Here is a 13,648-nt window from a genome sequence, read left to right as displayed (position 1 = left end):
AAGCAGTCTGCAGCTGGCCCCTGATCTAAGGTCGGGCTGGGGTGATGGCTCTGCTCAGTTTCAAGCTGAGGCCTGGAGAGCAGGAGTGCACACCTGGGGACGCGTCCCAGGACTTTCAGCAGAAGGAGCCTTTGCCCCTGCCTCCCTGTGTGTCACCCAGATGGTTCTGGGGTTCTGAGTGTCTGTTCCCTGATGGCGGGATCCTGGGGCAAGATGCGGAAGAGCCGGCTCTGAACTACAAAGAGACGAAGGGTCTTCCAGGTGAGGTGGGAAGAATGTAGCTGCCTTGTGGGCAGCCTCACACCAGATGGTGGGGAGGTAGGGGACACAGGACACCCCGTTACTCCCTAAGCCCCAAGCACATTGGCCCCATGACCCCCACCCAGGGGCCTTCACATTTGCTGTCCCCTCCACCTAGAACACTCTTCCCTTCTTTGACCTCCCTCCGGCCTCAGCTCCAATGTCATCTTCCCAAGGGGCCTTTCCCAACCAGTTTTCCTAAGACCGCACCCATACCAGGCCCCTCAGAAACATGCCACGTGTCTCCTTCCCGGCAGCTCTCACGGCCACATAAAGTTGGTTTATCCTGGTTTCCTGTCTGTCTTCCTCTTTAGGACATCAGGGACCTTGTGTGGCATACCGGGCTCAGTGAGCCTGCTGGGTCTGGACAAATTGAGGCATGCATGAACTGCTGGCAGGTCAGGGTTAGGTGGGCACACAGGTCCAGCCCCACTGGTCCAGCTCAGTCCTTCACATGTGACCTCCAGGTTTAGGCAGATTAAGAACCAGTTTGGTTTCTGGCAGCCTGAGTCACGCTCTGGCGGCAGGCGTTGAGTGTCAGGAGGAAGCACACCCAGCCTGGAGGCGCTGGGGCACAGGTACCGCCCACTGTCCTCCTTCCCGGGCAGCTGCTTGTTTGCAGCCAGGGCCTGGAAGACCTCAGGACACCTCGTGGCTGCCAGGCCTTCCCCATGGCTTCAGGTAAGCTCCCTCCACTCCTGTCTTCCATCTGAAAATGGGCAGGACAATGTCATCAGTGGTGTTTGCCAAGTGCTTTCAAACTCTGGAGAACAAGGTCCCTGGGAAATGTCATGGGTATGAACCGCTGGCTGTGTGGGAGGCCTGGCCACTGGAGGCAACAGCCATGTGGGGAGGCCACGCAGAGGCGGGGCTGGGCCAGCAGGTGACAGAGGGGGCTGGCCTGCCATGAGGAAAGTCTGGAGCTCTTAGAGTCTGCTTGTTTTCCACTGTTGGTAGAGACAAGGCGGCTGGAGAAATATTTTTAACAATGAGTGGGGAAGGACAGTGTGAGCTCACCGAGAAACACCAATAGGCCTGAGCAGCAACGGGGAGGGTGGTGGCTGTCACTAAGTAGTTCTAGCAGATGCTTGTCACATGAGAATGCAGGTGCAGGTGGCCAGGACTTGTCATTTCTCCAGAAGAGTCAGATATTCTGATTTGGTGTATGTTCTATTTTGATTGAATAAAACAATGACTTGAGCAAAGAAAATGCACAGTGTATGATTTACCGGTTGTGATCTCTAAGATCCATGTGGGCAGAGAACAGATCTTAAGGCTAGTGTCTGAACCCCATCCTCTGTAGGGTAAACTCTCTTCCGGGTGTCACCTCCTGGCTGTCAAGAGGAGGTTGACACAGGCACACCTCGTTTCATTGAGCCTTAGAGAACTGCGTTTCTTAAGAATTGAAGTTTTGTGGCAGCCCTGCATCTAGCAAGTCTATCAGCCCATTTCCCCCAGAGCATTTGCTCAGTTTGTGTCTCTGTCACTTTTTGGTAAATCTTGCAGTATTTCAAACGTTTTCATTATTATTGCCTTTGTTACAGCGACATGTGATCAATCATCTTTAATGTTACAATTGTAATTGTTTTGGGGTGCTACAAACTGTGCCCCTATTAGATGGCACACATAATCAATACATGTGTACGTGCTGAGTGCTCCTCCGACTGGCCATCCCCATGTCTCTCCCTGTCCTCGGGCCTCCTTAGTCCCTTAGTCCCTGAGACACAACCATGTTGACATCAGGCCACCTATTGACCGACGGTGGCCCCTAAGTGTCCAAGTGAAAGGGAGAGTCACATATCTGTTCCTGGTGAAAATGCTGTGAAGATTGTTAACATGACAACAAAGCACTGATAATGTCACATGAACTCAGCTGACAAAGCAGCAGCAGGTTTCCGAGGACTGCCTCCAATTCTGAGAGCAGTCCTACTGTGTGTAAAATGCTATTAATCGGCTTTGCACGCTACAGAAAAATAGTTCGTGAAAGGGAGAGTTGATCCGTGCAGCAAAGCTCATTGTTGTTTCATTTAAGAAATTGCCAGGGCCTCCCAGCCTTCAGCAACCATCCCCTGACCAGTGGGCGGCCATCGACATGGAGGCAGACCCTCCACCAGCACAAAGATGGCGACTCGCTGTAGGCTCAGATGTGGCTAGTGGTTTTAACAATAAAGTGTTTTTTAATGAAGGTATATATTGGGTTGTCGGAAAAGTCATAACGCATTTCTGCAACGAAAAGCATAGAAAAAATACGTCGTGACTTTTCCGACAACCCAATACATTGTTCTTTTAGACATAATGCCATTGCATTGTTTAGACCTAATAGGCTATGGTAGAGTGTAAACATAATGTTTATGTGCACTGGAAAACCAAACATTTGTGACATTTGCTTTACTGCAGTAGCCTGGGCGGAGCCCAAGGTGTCTGCCTACAGCAGCCATCACATCCACATGTTCCCTGCAGGTCAGGCACTCTCCTGGACTCGTCACCTGGCTCATCTCATTAGTCCTCACAACTTGCATGTGAGGAAGGACCATTATGGTTCACATTGCCAGAAGAAGACACTGGGGTGTACAGAGGTGAAGTAACTTTCCCAAGGCCATGTAGCCACTGCTTGGGGACAAGCCAGGCTTGCTGCAGGTCGTGGACACCAAACATGATCATGGTGGGCAACTCTGGTAAACCACAGCACTTATGCCACAGGCAGCACAGCCTCTCCTACCCTGTGGGTGTGTTAACATGTAGGCCATAGTCTTGTGTGTTTTTTGAATGTGTAGAGGAAGGTGCTGGAACCTGTCCCAGAATGAGCAATAAACTGTGAAGAAATCACTGTACTTAAAAAGGGTTCCTTCCAAAATACCGGCACATGGTGCTGAATAAATATGTCTGCACTTGAATTGTGATTATGTAATTGGAGGAGATTAAATACGAATGACTAAATTAAAAATGAGTTGATCAGTACTATACCTGCTACGGCCTCTTTTCTCAAATGGAAGACTTACAGTTTGGGGGCACTCTTGTATGCTCTATCTGTCTAATAAAGCAGGACACACCTCTGCTGCTAAAACGACACTGAACAGGAAAGGGACAGTAACTGTGCCTGCAATTTGCAGCACTGGCCACCAGATAGTGCCAGCACTTTTAAGGACTCATGTCACACGGTGACCATCGCAGTTTTCCAGGGGATCAGGAGTTCCTAGGATCAGCAGTAAAACTGGGAAAGTCCTAGGAAAACCAGGGCCATTAGTTACCCTAGCCTGTAAGCAGGTAGAGCTTTGTCTTTATCCCATGTAAGGTTTGAGAATCATCCTTTTTTCATGGCCAAAAATTTGAAAGCATTTATGGGATAAGTCATTGCTCTGTAAGCTGTGAACGCAAACTGAGGGGCACACCATAAGAACACATATAAATCTTGCTTCTGTGACGTGCAATGAAGCAGAGAGGAAAAGGCAGCTGCTGCTCTGGTAGGATGGACATGGGGACAGTTTCAAATCCTGCCTCTGCCAGGACTGGGGCAAGTTAGCTCTCTCTCGGAGCCTTGACTTCTTATTCTACACAGTGAGCATAAGAACTTACCCATCTCAAAAGTGGTATAAGTGTGCCCGTCCGACACAGCTTGTTACTGTTACGAGGGCCAAGTGACATCAGCATGAGAAAGCAGAACACAGGGCCCGAGCACAGCAGGTGAGACACACAGCAGTCCCTTCCCCAAGCTCCTGTCCCCGTCCTGTTTGCACAGAAGCTGCCTTATAAAGCTCACCTTCGGGGCCCAGATGGCAAGAGCAAACATGTACCTCTGGAAACATGACATGACGAGATCAAAGTGGCTTTCCAGGAAAACACACATCAAACCCAGAACCTGCTGGACCAAAAGTGTCTTGGGAGAAGCTTGGGAGGATTTACAGCTGGTTGATCACTGGGACCTGGGAGGGGAGCAAGCATCTTGGACAGCAGTGATGGTGACAGTCAGCTTTGCACAGTCTCTGCACCACCATTCACTGCAGGGCCAGGTGGTGGAGATAGCAAAGAAGATGTCTGATGGTGCTGGAGAGACAGAGTGAGTGTCCAATGGTGCCATCCCTCCCTTGTGCTCTCCCGTGTCTCAGGAAGGGTAACTGGAGCCTCTTAGTGAAAGCGTACAGTTTGCATAGCAACACAGCTGGTGTTATGTGTTGTGTGCTGCACATCCAGGCACTCAGGAGCTGGCTTAGATGTCTAAGCGTGAGTCAGCCAGTAACTGCAGAAGCAAACCTGCTGTTTTACTGACAGTTCCTGGGTGACATGGGAGGCACTGCTGGCTGTATCTGCCCTGAGATTCACTAAAAGTTCCTAATAAATGGGATTTATCCATGGGAAGTATTTTCTGTGAGGGGACAGGGTCTGTGGGTGAGATGCTGGGCTGAGGAGGAGGGAGATTGTGGTTGGGAAGTGGGACGATTTCTCTAGAAAGACTGAAGAGCAGCCAAAGCCCTCTCCCACCATGAGGAGCTGGGGCCAGTGAGATGCAACGTCCCTCCCCAGCTCTCCCCTTAATGATATCATGCTGGTGGCTTGAAATAATTCATGGTGAGTGTACTTACATCACAGAAGCCAGCAATGCCGCAGGTGGGGTGTTCTCTGGCAGTCAAGCTGTCACATGTTTGCCAGCACGCCACTGCCTGCCTTCAGGGTCATGCCTCACGCATGTGTCTACTGTGCCCAGGATGACCCTAAAACATATCTGACAGTGTCACCTGTGATTCACTTTTCTTCAAGGTAACTTCCCTGCTCCTTAGCGTGGAGTTAAGGCCCCTTGTCCTCCAGTCTGTCCCAAATGCTGCTTAACTGCAACTCCGAGAACAACAAGAGAAGACACATGCCACATCAGGTCCCAGCTCTGGCCAACTTGGTTAGGACCCACCTTCCTCCTCAGATAATGAGTAAAGCTGGACAAAACATCTCTCTAAAAAATTTGAGGGCATCAAAGCCTGATTGAGGTTTTGAGGAGCCGTGGAGGCTAGGAGGTAGAGCTAGGACTCGGGCCTTACCTGGAAGCATGGCCAGCTCCAAAGGCTGCTGCTGAGCTGGGCACAGACCCGGGGCTTGGGGATGGGCAAGAAGGGCTGTGCTGTATCTCCCCCTGAGGAGCAGGGCCTGACAGATGCCCAGGTTTGGGCTGGGACCCAGAGGACCAGGAGGGAACAGAAGAGAAGCAGCTGGCACCATCACCGAGTCACCTCTAGCCCTGCCTGGGCGAAGGGTGCCTGGGCTGCAAGGCCCAGGCCTCCCTGTCCAGCTGAGGCCAAAGCAGGTCATCTCTGAACAAAGACATCATTTGCAGCAGGCTCGAGGGATCCCCAGTGTTTTCTGTGCTGTGTCCTGCAGTTGGCAATCAGACACCCATTCACCTGAGGAAAACATGACCAGAGGAGGCCCAGTGGGGATTCAGGTGGCAGAGTGACCAGGGCAGCCTTTATGAGAACCATGAATAATAAGTTCAAGGATTTGAAAGATAAGATTGAAACTTTTGGCAGAGAACTGGAAAGTACACAAAAAAGGAACCAAATGGAAATTGCAGGACTGAAAAATGCAATTGACTGAACTTGAGGAAGAGCTGGCATTTGTGTGGGAGGCACTGGGCTGCTGAGCTCTGTGTAGACGTCAGCAGTGAAGGCTTGGATTGCCTATTGTCACTTCCAGTGTCATGTGGACACGGACAGTCTGCTTTTCCCATCCCCTTGCAAGTGGAACTTGGTCACTTCTGCTGTCACCAGTGACCAGGGCTGAGCATGGGGAGAGCACTAGCACAACTGTGATGCCTGCAGCTGGGATGGTAGGACCAGGCTTACAGGGAGGGCTGAGTCTACCGTGTGACGCGGCCATTACCCTCAGTTCAGGAAGTGGAATGAGGGGCCGACTGCCAGAGCTGAGAGTAAGTTTAGTCAGACATTTCCTGTGGGCAGAAATCATAGGGACACTAACCTTTTTAAGACGGAACCAAGAGTAGAACTGTGACAGAAAGCTTGCCCTCCCCTGCTTCATCCCCACCCCGGGGAATAAGGGTTGGAGCGTAGGGCATGGATGATTGGGTCAGGGATGTGTGGCTGGCCTCACCCACTTCACCTGGTATGAAGAGTGTGTGCAATGGCTGTCTGTTTTCTAAGTGTTTCCTGGAGGCCAAAGTCAGGGCTAAGCATACCACAAGTGGTGCCTCAGTCCTCACAGCCACCTGTGACATGGCTTCTGTTATTAGCCCCAGATAACAGATAAGAAAACTGGAACCAAGAGAGCTTCAGCACATGTTGTGGGTGGCCCAGCTCATAAATGACACAGGAGGACACAGCCCAGGTCCTGGGGACTAACGCCCGTCCCATACCCGGAAAGGCCTTTGGGCCACTTCTCAGGCACAGACATGGGAAAGGTGGGACCCCACCAGTTCTGTGTCCAGGAGAAACCTGTCTTTGAATTTGGGTTGGGGTCGGAGGACTGACCCCAGGAGCTGCACTGTGGGCAGAACCTTGACTGCTATCTCGTAAAGGACACCTCCTTCAGGCAGCCTTCCCAAACCAACAAAGACAAACAAATTGCTCCCCTGGCTCTTGAAGGTAGATATAATTTCTCACATGTGCTTCGGAGGCAGAGGACTCCGTCCTGCCTGGTCACATAGCTGTGAGGACAGAGCAGGGACACACACGGTTGAGCCATTTGCCCCTCCAAGTAAATGCTCAGGAAGGTGACTCAGTTTTTGCAGAAATGTCTCATATGCTCTGATGAAGAGCTTTTTAAAAATCTGGAAAATTCTTTGTCACCTTCTTCTTTTTGTATCTTTTATTGAGGCATAATTGACATATACCAGTTTCAGGCCAGAACATAAGTTGCCTGGCCCCACATGTAGTTACATAATTCTTTCCTGGTGATGAGAACTTTTAAGATCTACTCTCTTAGCAACTTTCAAGTATGCAGTGTAACCTTCCTCTTTGGAGGGTTTTCCCTCATTTGACACACTGATTTGTTGGCTGAAAATTGCCAGACTCATCACATTGCCTGCCGCAGGGGAAGGCCCCTGGTTGGGAGCAGGAGGCTTGGGTCCCTTCCTGGGTCTTTCTGGGTTGCCTTCCACCAGTGACAGGGTAGGATACGAGGGTGGCTGAGCTTCCACCAGTCCTGAGAAGTCACAGTCTGCTTCTGTGCTGGCATGTGCGCCCCAACACAGAGGTTCCTGGGGACAGACCCTCCCGCCTTTGTTCCTCACAGACAGCTGTGAGTTTGCCCTTCCAGCTCTCTGGGATGTAGTAAGGAAGGTGATGTTTACTCTTGTCTACTGAAGGCCAGAACTGTCTCCTTCCAGCCAACTAGCCTCGCTCCCTAGCCTCCCTTCCCTCCCTGTGAAGTGACTTGTTCAAGGCCACATGGGTGGCTGACAGCAAGTGGCAGAGGTGGAATTCAGATCCATTTCTGTTCCGGTGCTGAGTTCACTTCAATGTCCCCAAGACGTGGATGACAGGGACAGAGCTGGTGTCAAGGCCCCTCCCAGGAAGTTGGCTCAGGTGCAGAAAAGTTCAGGTAAAGCCACCACCACCGTTTGTGTAAATAAAGTCAGTGGGGCTCAGACTGCCTGTTGGTTTACAGATTGTCAACTGCATTTATGTGATGCTGAGTTGAGTAACCATGAGATCATATGGCCCACAAATCTTAAAATGTTTACCATTTGGTCCTTTTTACAGAGCGTTCACAGTCCCTGATCCAGAGTCCAGCAAGGACACAATGTGACATGAGACTGTTCCTATGTTGGGGCCCTGCCACTTGGCATATTGGGAAAGGGGACGTTATATTCAGATCTGTTTTTTAAGTCAACAGGGAGTCCCAGGACACCTGTTGGCATATGAGGGTGTCTGTTTCTCTCTGTGCTTGTCTTCCCAGGAGCTCAGTAAAGGGAAATGGAAATCTCCACTTTGGGGAAATTGCACAGGGAAAAGGGGACGGTCAGTTACAGCACCGTGTTGCGACACTCAGCAGGGCTGACCGTGACAACAGCAAGGGTTTCTCTTTTTTTGAAACGCGAGGGCATTTCCGCTCGTCAGAGTGGGGCAGGGCGGTGACAGCTGGTTGGGTTGAGTGACTATCTTCTTTATAAGCAGGTCCTGTGGGCCCGAAATGGCAGTCCTCGTAGCCTGCGTGCCACAGGATGGGGGCCCACAGGTGTCCTCCCAGCCACCTGATCTCTCTCCTCCTCTTCATGTTCCCTTCAGAGACAGCCTGCCGCCCCTCTGGGAAGAGGCTCTGCAAGGTGCAAGCCTTCAGGTAAGGATGGCCAATAAGGTGGGTCTGGGCTGCCAAGGGTCCATTATTAGAGAAAGGAGCTGCCACGTGCATTCCTCTGGGCTGGTTTACCGAATATTCCAAATGTGCAAGCCTGGCTGGCTTTGGAGACCTGGTTGACTTTCCCAGAGACCCTGGCAGCTCAGCAAGTGACAAACACGTGTCCAGGCGTCCAGCGGGGGTTTGGTCCAAGTGTGCTGGGCAAAGAAGTGGAGAGGGTACCAGGAGCAGGTGACAATTAGCAAGTCCTGTCTGTCCTGACATCTGGGAGGATCCTGCCCCCTGGGCCATCTGTGACATGGCGTTCATGATAACTCCCTGCCTGCCTTACAGGTGGTTGTGAAGATGACAATGGACAGTGCTTTGTGAACTGTCAAGTGCCCCTAAACAATTGGGTCAGGAGCTTTGGGAGATGTCACCATCACCGTCGTGAAAATGTTAGGCAGTCAGTTACAGCACCATGTTGCGACACTCAGCAGATGCCCTCTGTCCTGTTAGCCCAAGACTGAGTGTGTCTGGGTGACCTCGCCCTCTGGCCTGAGGCTGTGGGTTAGACCTGTGTACACATCTGGGCAAGTGCCCCCCGTCCCAGCTGTACATCCTGTCAGCTGGGAGCTCCAGGAGGGCTGTTCAGTCTGTCACACGGACACTCACCCAGGAAGGAAGAGTAACTACAAAGAAACTTACAGTTTGCCTGACCACCTCACTGAGCTCATAGGCTCCTTACAGGTGCTGGGCAGGTGGATGTCGGCAGCCACATATCCCAGGACAGGAGATGAGGCATAGGCCCCAGGTTGGGCTGGTGGGAGGCAGAAAGTGGAGCGTCCATACCCACCTCACAGCTGGAGGGTCCCCCCGAGAAGGAAAGATTGAGAGCCAAAACGGGCTCCTGGGCGAGCTGCACAGGAAGCTGCCCCTGCCAGGCCCAGAGCAGCCCACTGGTGGGTGGACAACAGGCTCAGGGACAGACCCCATAGTCTAGGGTTTAGTGTGAGTGACTGTAAGGTGTCTGTGCCTTGAAACTTCTATCACTGTGCTGTGGTGGCCACTAGTCTCAGGTGACTTCAATTAATAAAAATGAAATAAAATTTAAAAATTCAGATCCTCAGTTGTACCACATTTCAAGGGCTCAGCAGCTACGTGTGGCTGGTGGCTGCCTTGTGGGACAGCTGACAGGGAGCATCCTATAGCTCAGGAATCCTGAGGTCCAGCACTCATCCTGAGAACAGAGGATGGGGAGCAGGGCCGGGCTGAGCCTGTGTCCAGGCCAAGGGCCGCCCTTGGTGTCCTCCTGCCACAGGTGTACGAAACCGTCAACCCCTGGGCAGAAGGTTGGAAGCAGGCTCAGCAAAGCCTGGGGACACAGGAAGGCCTGGGATCAGCGCTGTCCATGACGGGGTCCTTTCACATTTTAGAATCTGGGATGTCAACCAGAAGACCTTCTACCTGAGGAACAACCAACTAGTTGCTGGATACCTGCAGGGACCAAACACAAACTTAGAAGGTAAGAGGTTGCTGGGTACACCGATGCTGTGGGCTGGGTCACCCTGCCTGGGAATGCATTGTAGTGGCCTCTGAGTGACATCCTGGCCACTGGAGAGCAGGGAGGGGGGAGCTTAGGCTTGGAGCTGCCACCTGCAGGCACACTGGTCCCAGGGCCACAGTCTCCTGTGCCCAGTTAGTTCGCATTCTTGTGTTCAGACTCCAGCTCCTCCCACAAGTGACACACTGCATGGGGAGGCTGGCCCTTCCCTGCTATGGGAGGTCCAGAGACTATGGGGGCGAGATGGTTCAGAGCCACCAAGCCCTGGGGCCCACTTGTGACCTCGTGTGCCAATCCCTTGCTCAAGGGCAGCACAACTGTTGACCTGGAGCTCGGGTACAGGGGCAGGTGGGGGCGGCTAGGTGGCATGCCTTGCTCAATAATTAATTTGATGGGACCTTGCTGTTCTTATGACCAGGGTTCAGTTAGGGGGACAGGAAACCCCAGGGGGAGTCCAGGTTCTCCCCTCCCCCACTACCCCCTTGCTCTCTGCAAACTGACCCTCTGCTCTGCTCTTCCCCAGAGAAGATAGACGTGCTGCCAGTGGAGCCCCATGCTGTGTTCCTGGGGATCCATGGTGGGAAACTGTGCCTATCCTGTGTCAAGGCTGGTGATGAGATCAGGCTCCAGCTGGAGGTAAGGACCTGCCCAGACAGCAACCTCCTTACATTCTTCCTGTGATTCAGTGGGTTGACTGCAACCAGCTGGGCACTTCTGCTCCACGTGGGGAGATGAGGCCACTCTTGCTGCTGCTCTCAGTGGGCTTGGCTGGCTCTGGGGTGTCTGGATGGTTCCACATGGTCACCCAGAGTTCAGTGGTCAGCTTAAGCTTCTCTATGGCGTGGCTGCTGGCTGCCAAGAGGGATTATCCCCAAAACACAAGCACTTATGAAACATCTGCTTGCCTCATACCACTAACGTCCCCTTAGCCAGAGCCCATGTCACATGGCTGAGTCTAGTCTCAGTGCGGAAGGGGACTATACAGAGGTCAGCACTAGGAGGCTCATTTGGGGACCTCCATCTCTGCGTGCCACTCTCTTTGACCAAATGCCCCCCCACCCCACATGCATGTTCCTGCTTCCAGTGAAGCCCCCTGTCCAGTACCTCTGTCCCTCAGTCCTTGTCTGATCAGACCTGTGGGCCAGCACCCCTTGGTCCTGTGCAGCATTAAGAGGTTGCCAGCCCTGGGAAGAGATGGCTTTGTCTCAGGAGCTTGTTGGACAAAATCTTAACCCAAATGTGAACCGTAACCCACAGTGGCCAAAACTGTGGCATTGTCACTTCGCGCTGCTACTGGGCAGGGCATCTCTTTTTAGAGGACTGCCTGCTGGTGTGGAATAGGGCTGAGGACAAGTGTACTGAGATACTCTCTGCCCGCCTCCACTGCCCCCTGTTCGAGGTGCGGACTCCAGCACAGCTCAGCCTCCCCAGGCTGGGGCCTTCTCTTGTGCAATCATGTGCTCACCAGACTCACCAACCCCTGGCGAGGGTGGCCAGGCCTTCCCAAGCCAACCTGTGATTATGGGGCAGCCTCTTTGTGGGGCTGCTCTCTGAAGAGGCCTGGCATGTGTGCTCTCTGGCAGGGGTCCTCGGGTCAGCCTTTGCCCCATCAAGAGGGCCCCAGAGTGGGGTGGATGGTGGTGGCACGGTAAACCTCACCTGCTGGTCCCTGGCCCCCAGGCTGTTGACATCACTGACCTGAGCAAGACCCAGGAGCAGGGCAAACGCTTCACATTCATCCGCTCGGACAGCGGCCCCACTACCAGCTTCGAGTCAGCTGCCTGTCCTGGCTGGTTCCTGTGCACGCAGCTGGAGGCCGATAGGCCCGTCAGCCTCACCAACAAGCCTGGGGAGGCTGTCATCGTCACCAAGTTCTACTTCCAGCAGGACTAGTGATTTTGCCGTACTCCCACCCGGGTCCCCAGCTGTCATGGGCTCTGAGAGGCAGCCTCAGCAGGCGGACCCTCAGAAGGGGCTCCAGGGTCCTGGTATCAGGACTGTTGTCCCCAGTCCCCTCAGCTCCCTGACCTCCATCTGCTCCGCAGTGGTCTTTCTATAGTGCAGCTCAAAGCACCTCAATGTCATCTGTCCTTCCGGGTGACACCCAGGCCACCTGACCAGCCTTCTCGCCTCTCCTGGCTGCTTCCCCACCCCTGCCCCACTGTCTGTGTCACTAGCTCACCTTCCACTACACAGCTCCCAAACCTTGTTTTGCAAACCACAGGGAAGCAGCATTTCCAGGGTCTGTGGCAAAATGGAAAATAAGGATTTCATGATGTTTTTTTAAAAGCCCATTTTATTCAATTTGAAGGAAAATTCTTTACTTGGACATGGTGTCCTTCCTGGAAAAGGGAAGGGGATCAAAATATCCCTGCATTTGTGAAATGGTGGTGAAAGTCAGTTTTCTTTTTTCTTTCTTTTCTTTGTTTTTGTAATGCCCTAACCTGTAAAACTGAAAAGTTAACAGACCATGTTGATCCCTCATTTTTTGTTTCTGAAATGTTCCTGAAGTCTGGACCCCGCTGCCCAGGCCCTGAGCACTGTCTCCCCTCCAGACCTGCCATAGCTGCTGGCAGAGTCCCCCCAGGTCCCAGGCCCCAAGGTATAGCAGCTGCTGTCTCCCCCTGCCCCTGTCCCCCAATCTCCCAAGGAGTGACTGGCTCATTGGCCATTTCAGCACTTCTGACACTGAAGCTTATTTGACAGATGTGTATATGTTTGTCTGTCTGCCCCCAGCCTGGAGCAGAGATGTGACCCCATGTGTCTCAGGTCCCTGTAGGGCGGAACACGTTCCTGGCCCTTAGCAGGTGCTCATGGGGGTGTGTTGTGTGTGAGTGGAAAGTTTCCTGCTCCCTGTGACTCAAGCTCTGTTTTACAATAAAGCTTTGAAAACACACCTCCGTTGCCAGCTATGTCCATGGCCCCAGGCTCGGGGCAGTGAATACTGGGGAACGGGGAGGTCGAAGGCTCCCTCACCTTGGCCAGGCTGGGCACCAGTCCTCTGGGCTTGTGCCTCTTGGAGCTTTGCTGTCCCCAGACATATGAGAGCACATCTCCCTGCAGGAAGACGTGTAGCAGCATTGTCTCCAAACTAGAGACACCCCAAGGCCCCGTCACAGGAGAGGGAGTGCCTGTAGTCGCGTGTGTTAACACAGTGCAGCTCAACAACAGACACAGGGAGCCCCAGCTGGTGGTGTGCAGCAAAGCAGGGTTCTCACCCACAGAGGCAGAGAGCACAAATGAGCACAATTGATGGGACAAACACAAGGACTAAGAACGTGTCCTCCCGGAAGGCCGGTGGCAGCGATTGCAGGACATGGAGGGTCTGGCAGGGGCACAGACTGTCAGCATACTGCACGTTAGTATGGGCATGGCACTTTCCTGTGTGAGCTGTATTTCAAATTCTAAAATATTTCACAAATGAAAAGGCTGCTCCTGGGCTGTGGGGGGAGAAGCATCTGGAAAACAATGGGGTTGGCAGGGGACATTGCATCTGGTCCCATGAGGTGG

General features: G+C 52.7%; 1 protein-coding gene across 2 annotated transcripts; it reads left to right on the top strand.

Moving 5' to 3' along the window:
- Nucleotides 1-671: 671 nt before the first annotated feature.
- On the top strand, nt 672-13,034 carry IL1RN (interleukin 1 receptor antagonist). Of its 2 annotated transcripts, XM_019660002.1 has the most exons (5): nt 672-981; nt 8,526-8,577; nt 10,011-10,099; nt 10,662-10,774; nt 11,819-13,034. In XM_019660002.1, exons 1-5 carry the CDS (start codon nt 972-974, stop codon nt 12,029-12,031), a joined length of 477 nt encoding a protein of 158 aa, XP_019515547.1. In that variant the 5' UTR covers nt 672-971; the 3' UTR covers nt 12,032-13,034. The 2 variants fall into 2 exon arrangements, with proteins under 2 accessions (XP_019515547.1, XP_019515546.1); XM_019660001.1 differs by lacking the exon at nt 672-981 and having other exon boundaries at nt 8,351-8,577.
- Nucleotides 13,035-13,648: the final 614 nt, after the last annotated feature.

Source organism: Hipposideros armiger, unplaced genomic scaffold, assembly GCF_001890085.2.
Source record: "Hipposideros armiger isolate ML-2016 unplaced genomic scaffold, ASM189008v1 scaffold_310, whole genome shotgun sequence".
Taxonomy (NCBI): domain Eukaryota; kingdom Metazoa; phylum Chordata; class Mammalia; order Chiroptera; family Hipposideridae; genus Hipposideros; species Hipposideros armiger.
Note: the sequence above shows the minus strand (reverse complement) of the source record. Positions and strands in the feature narration are given on the sequence as shown.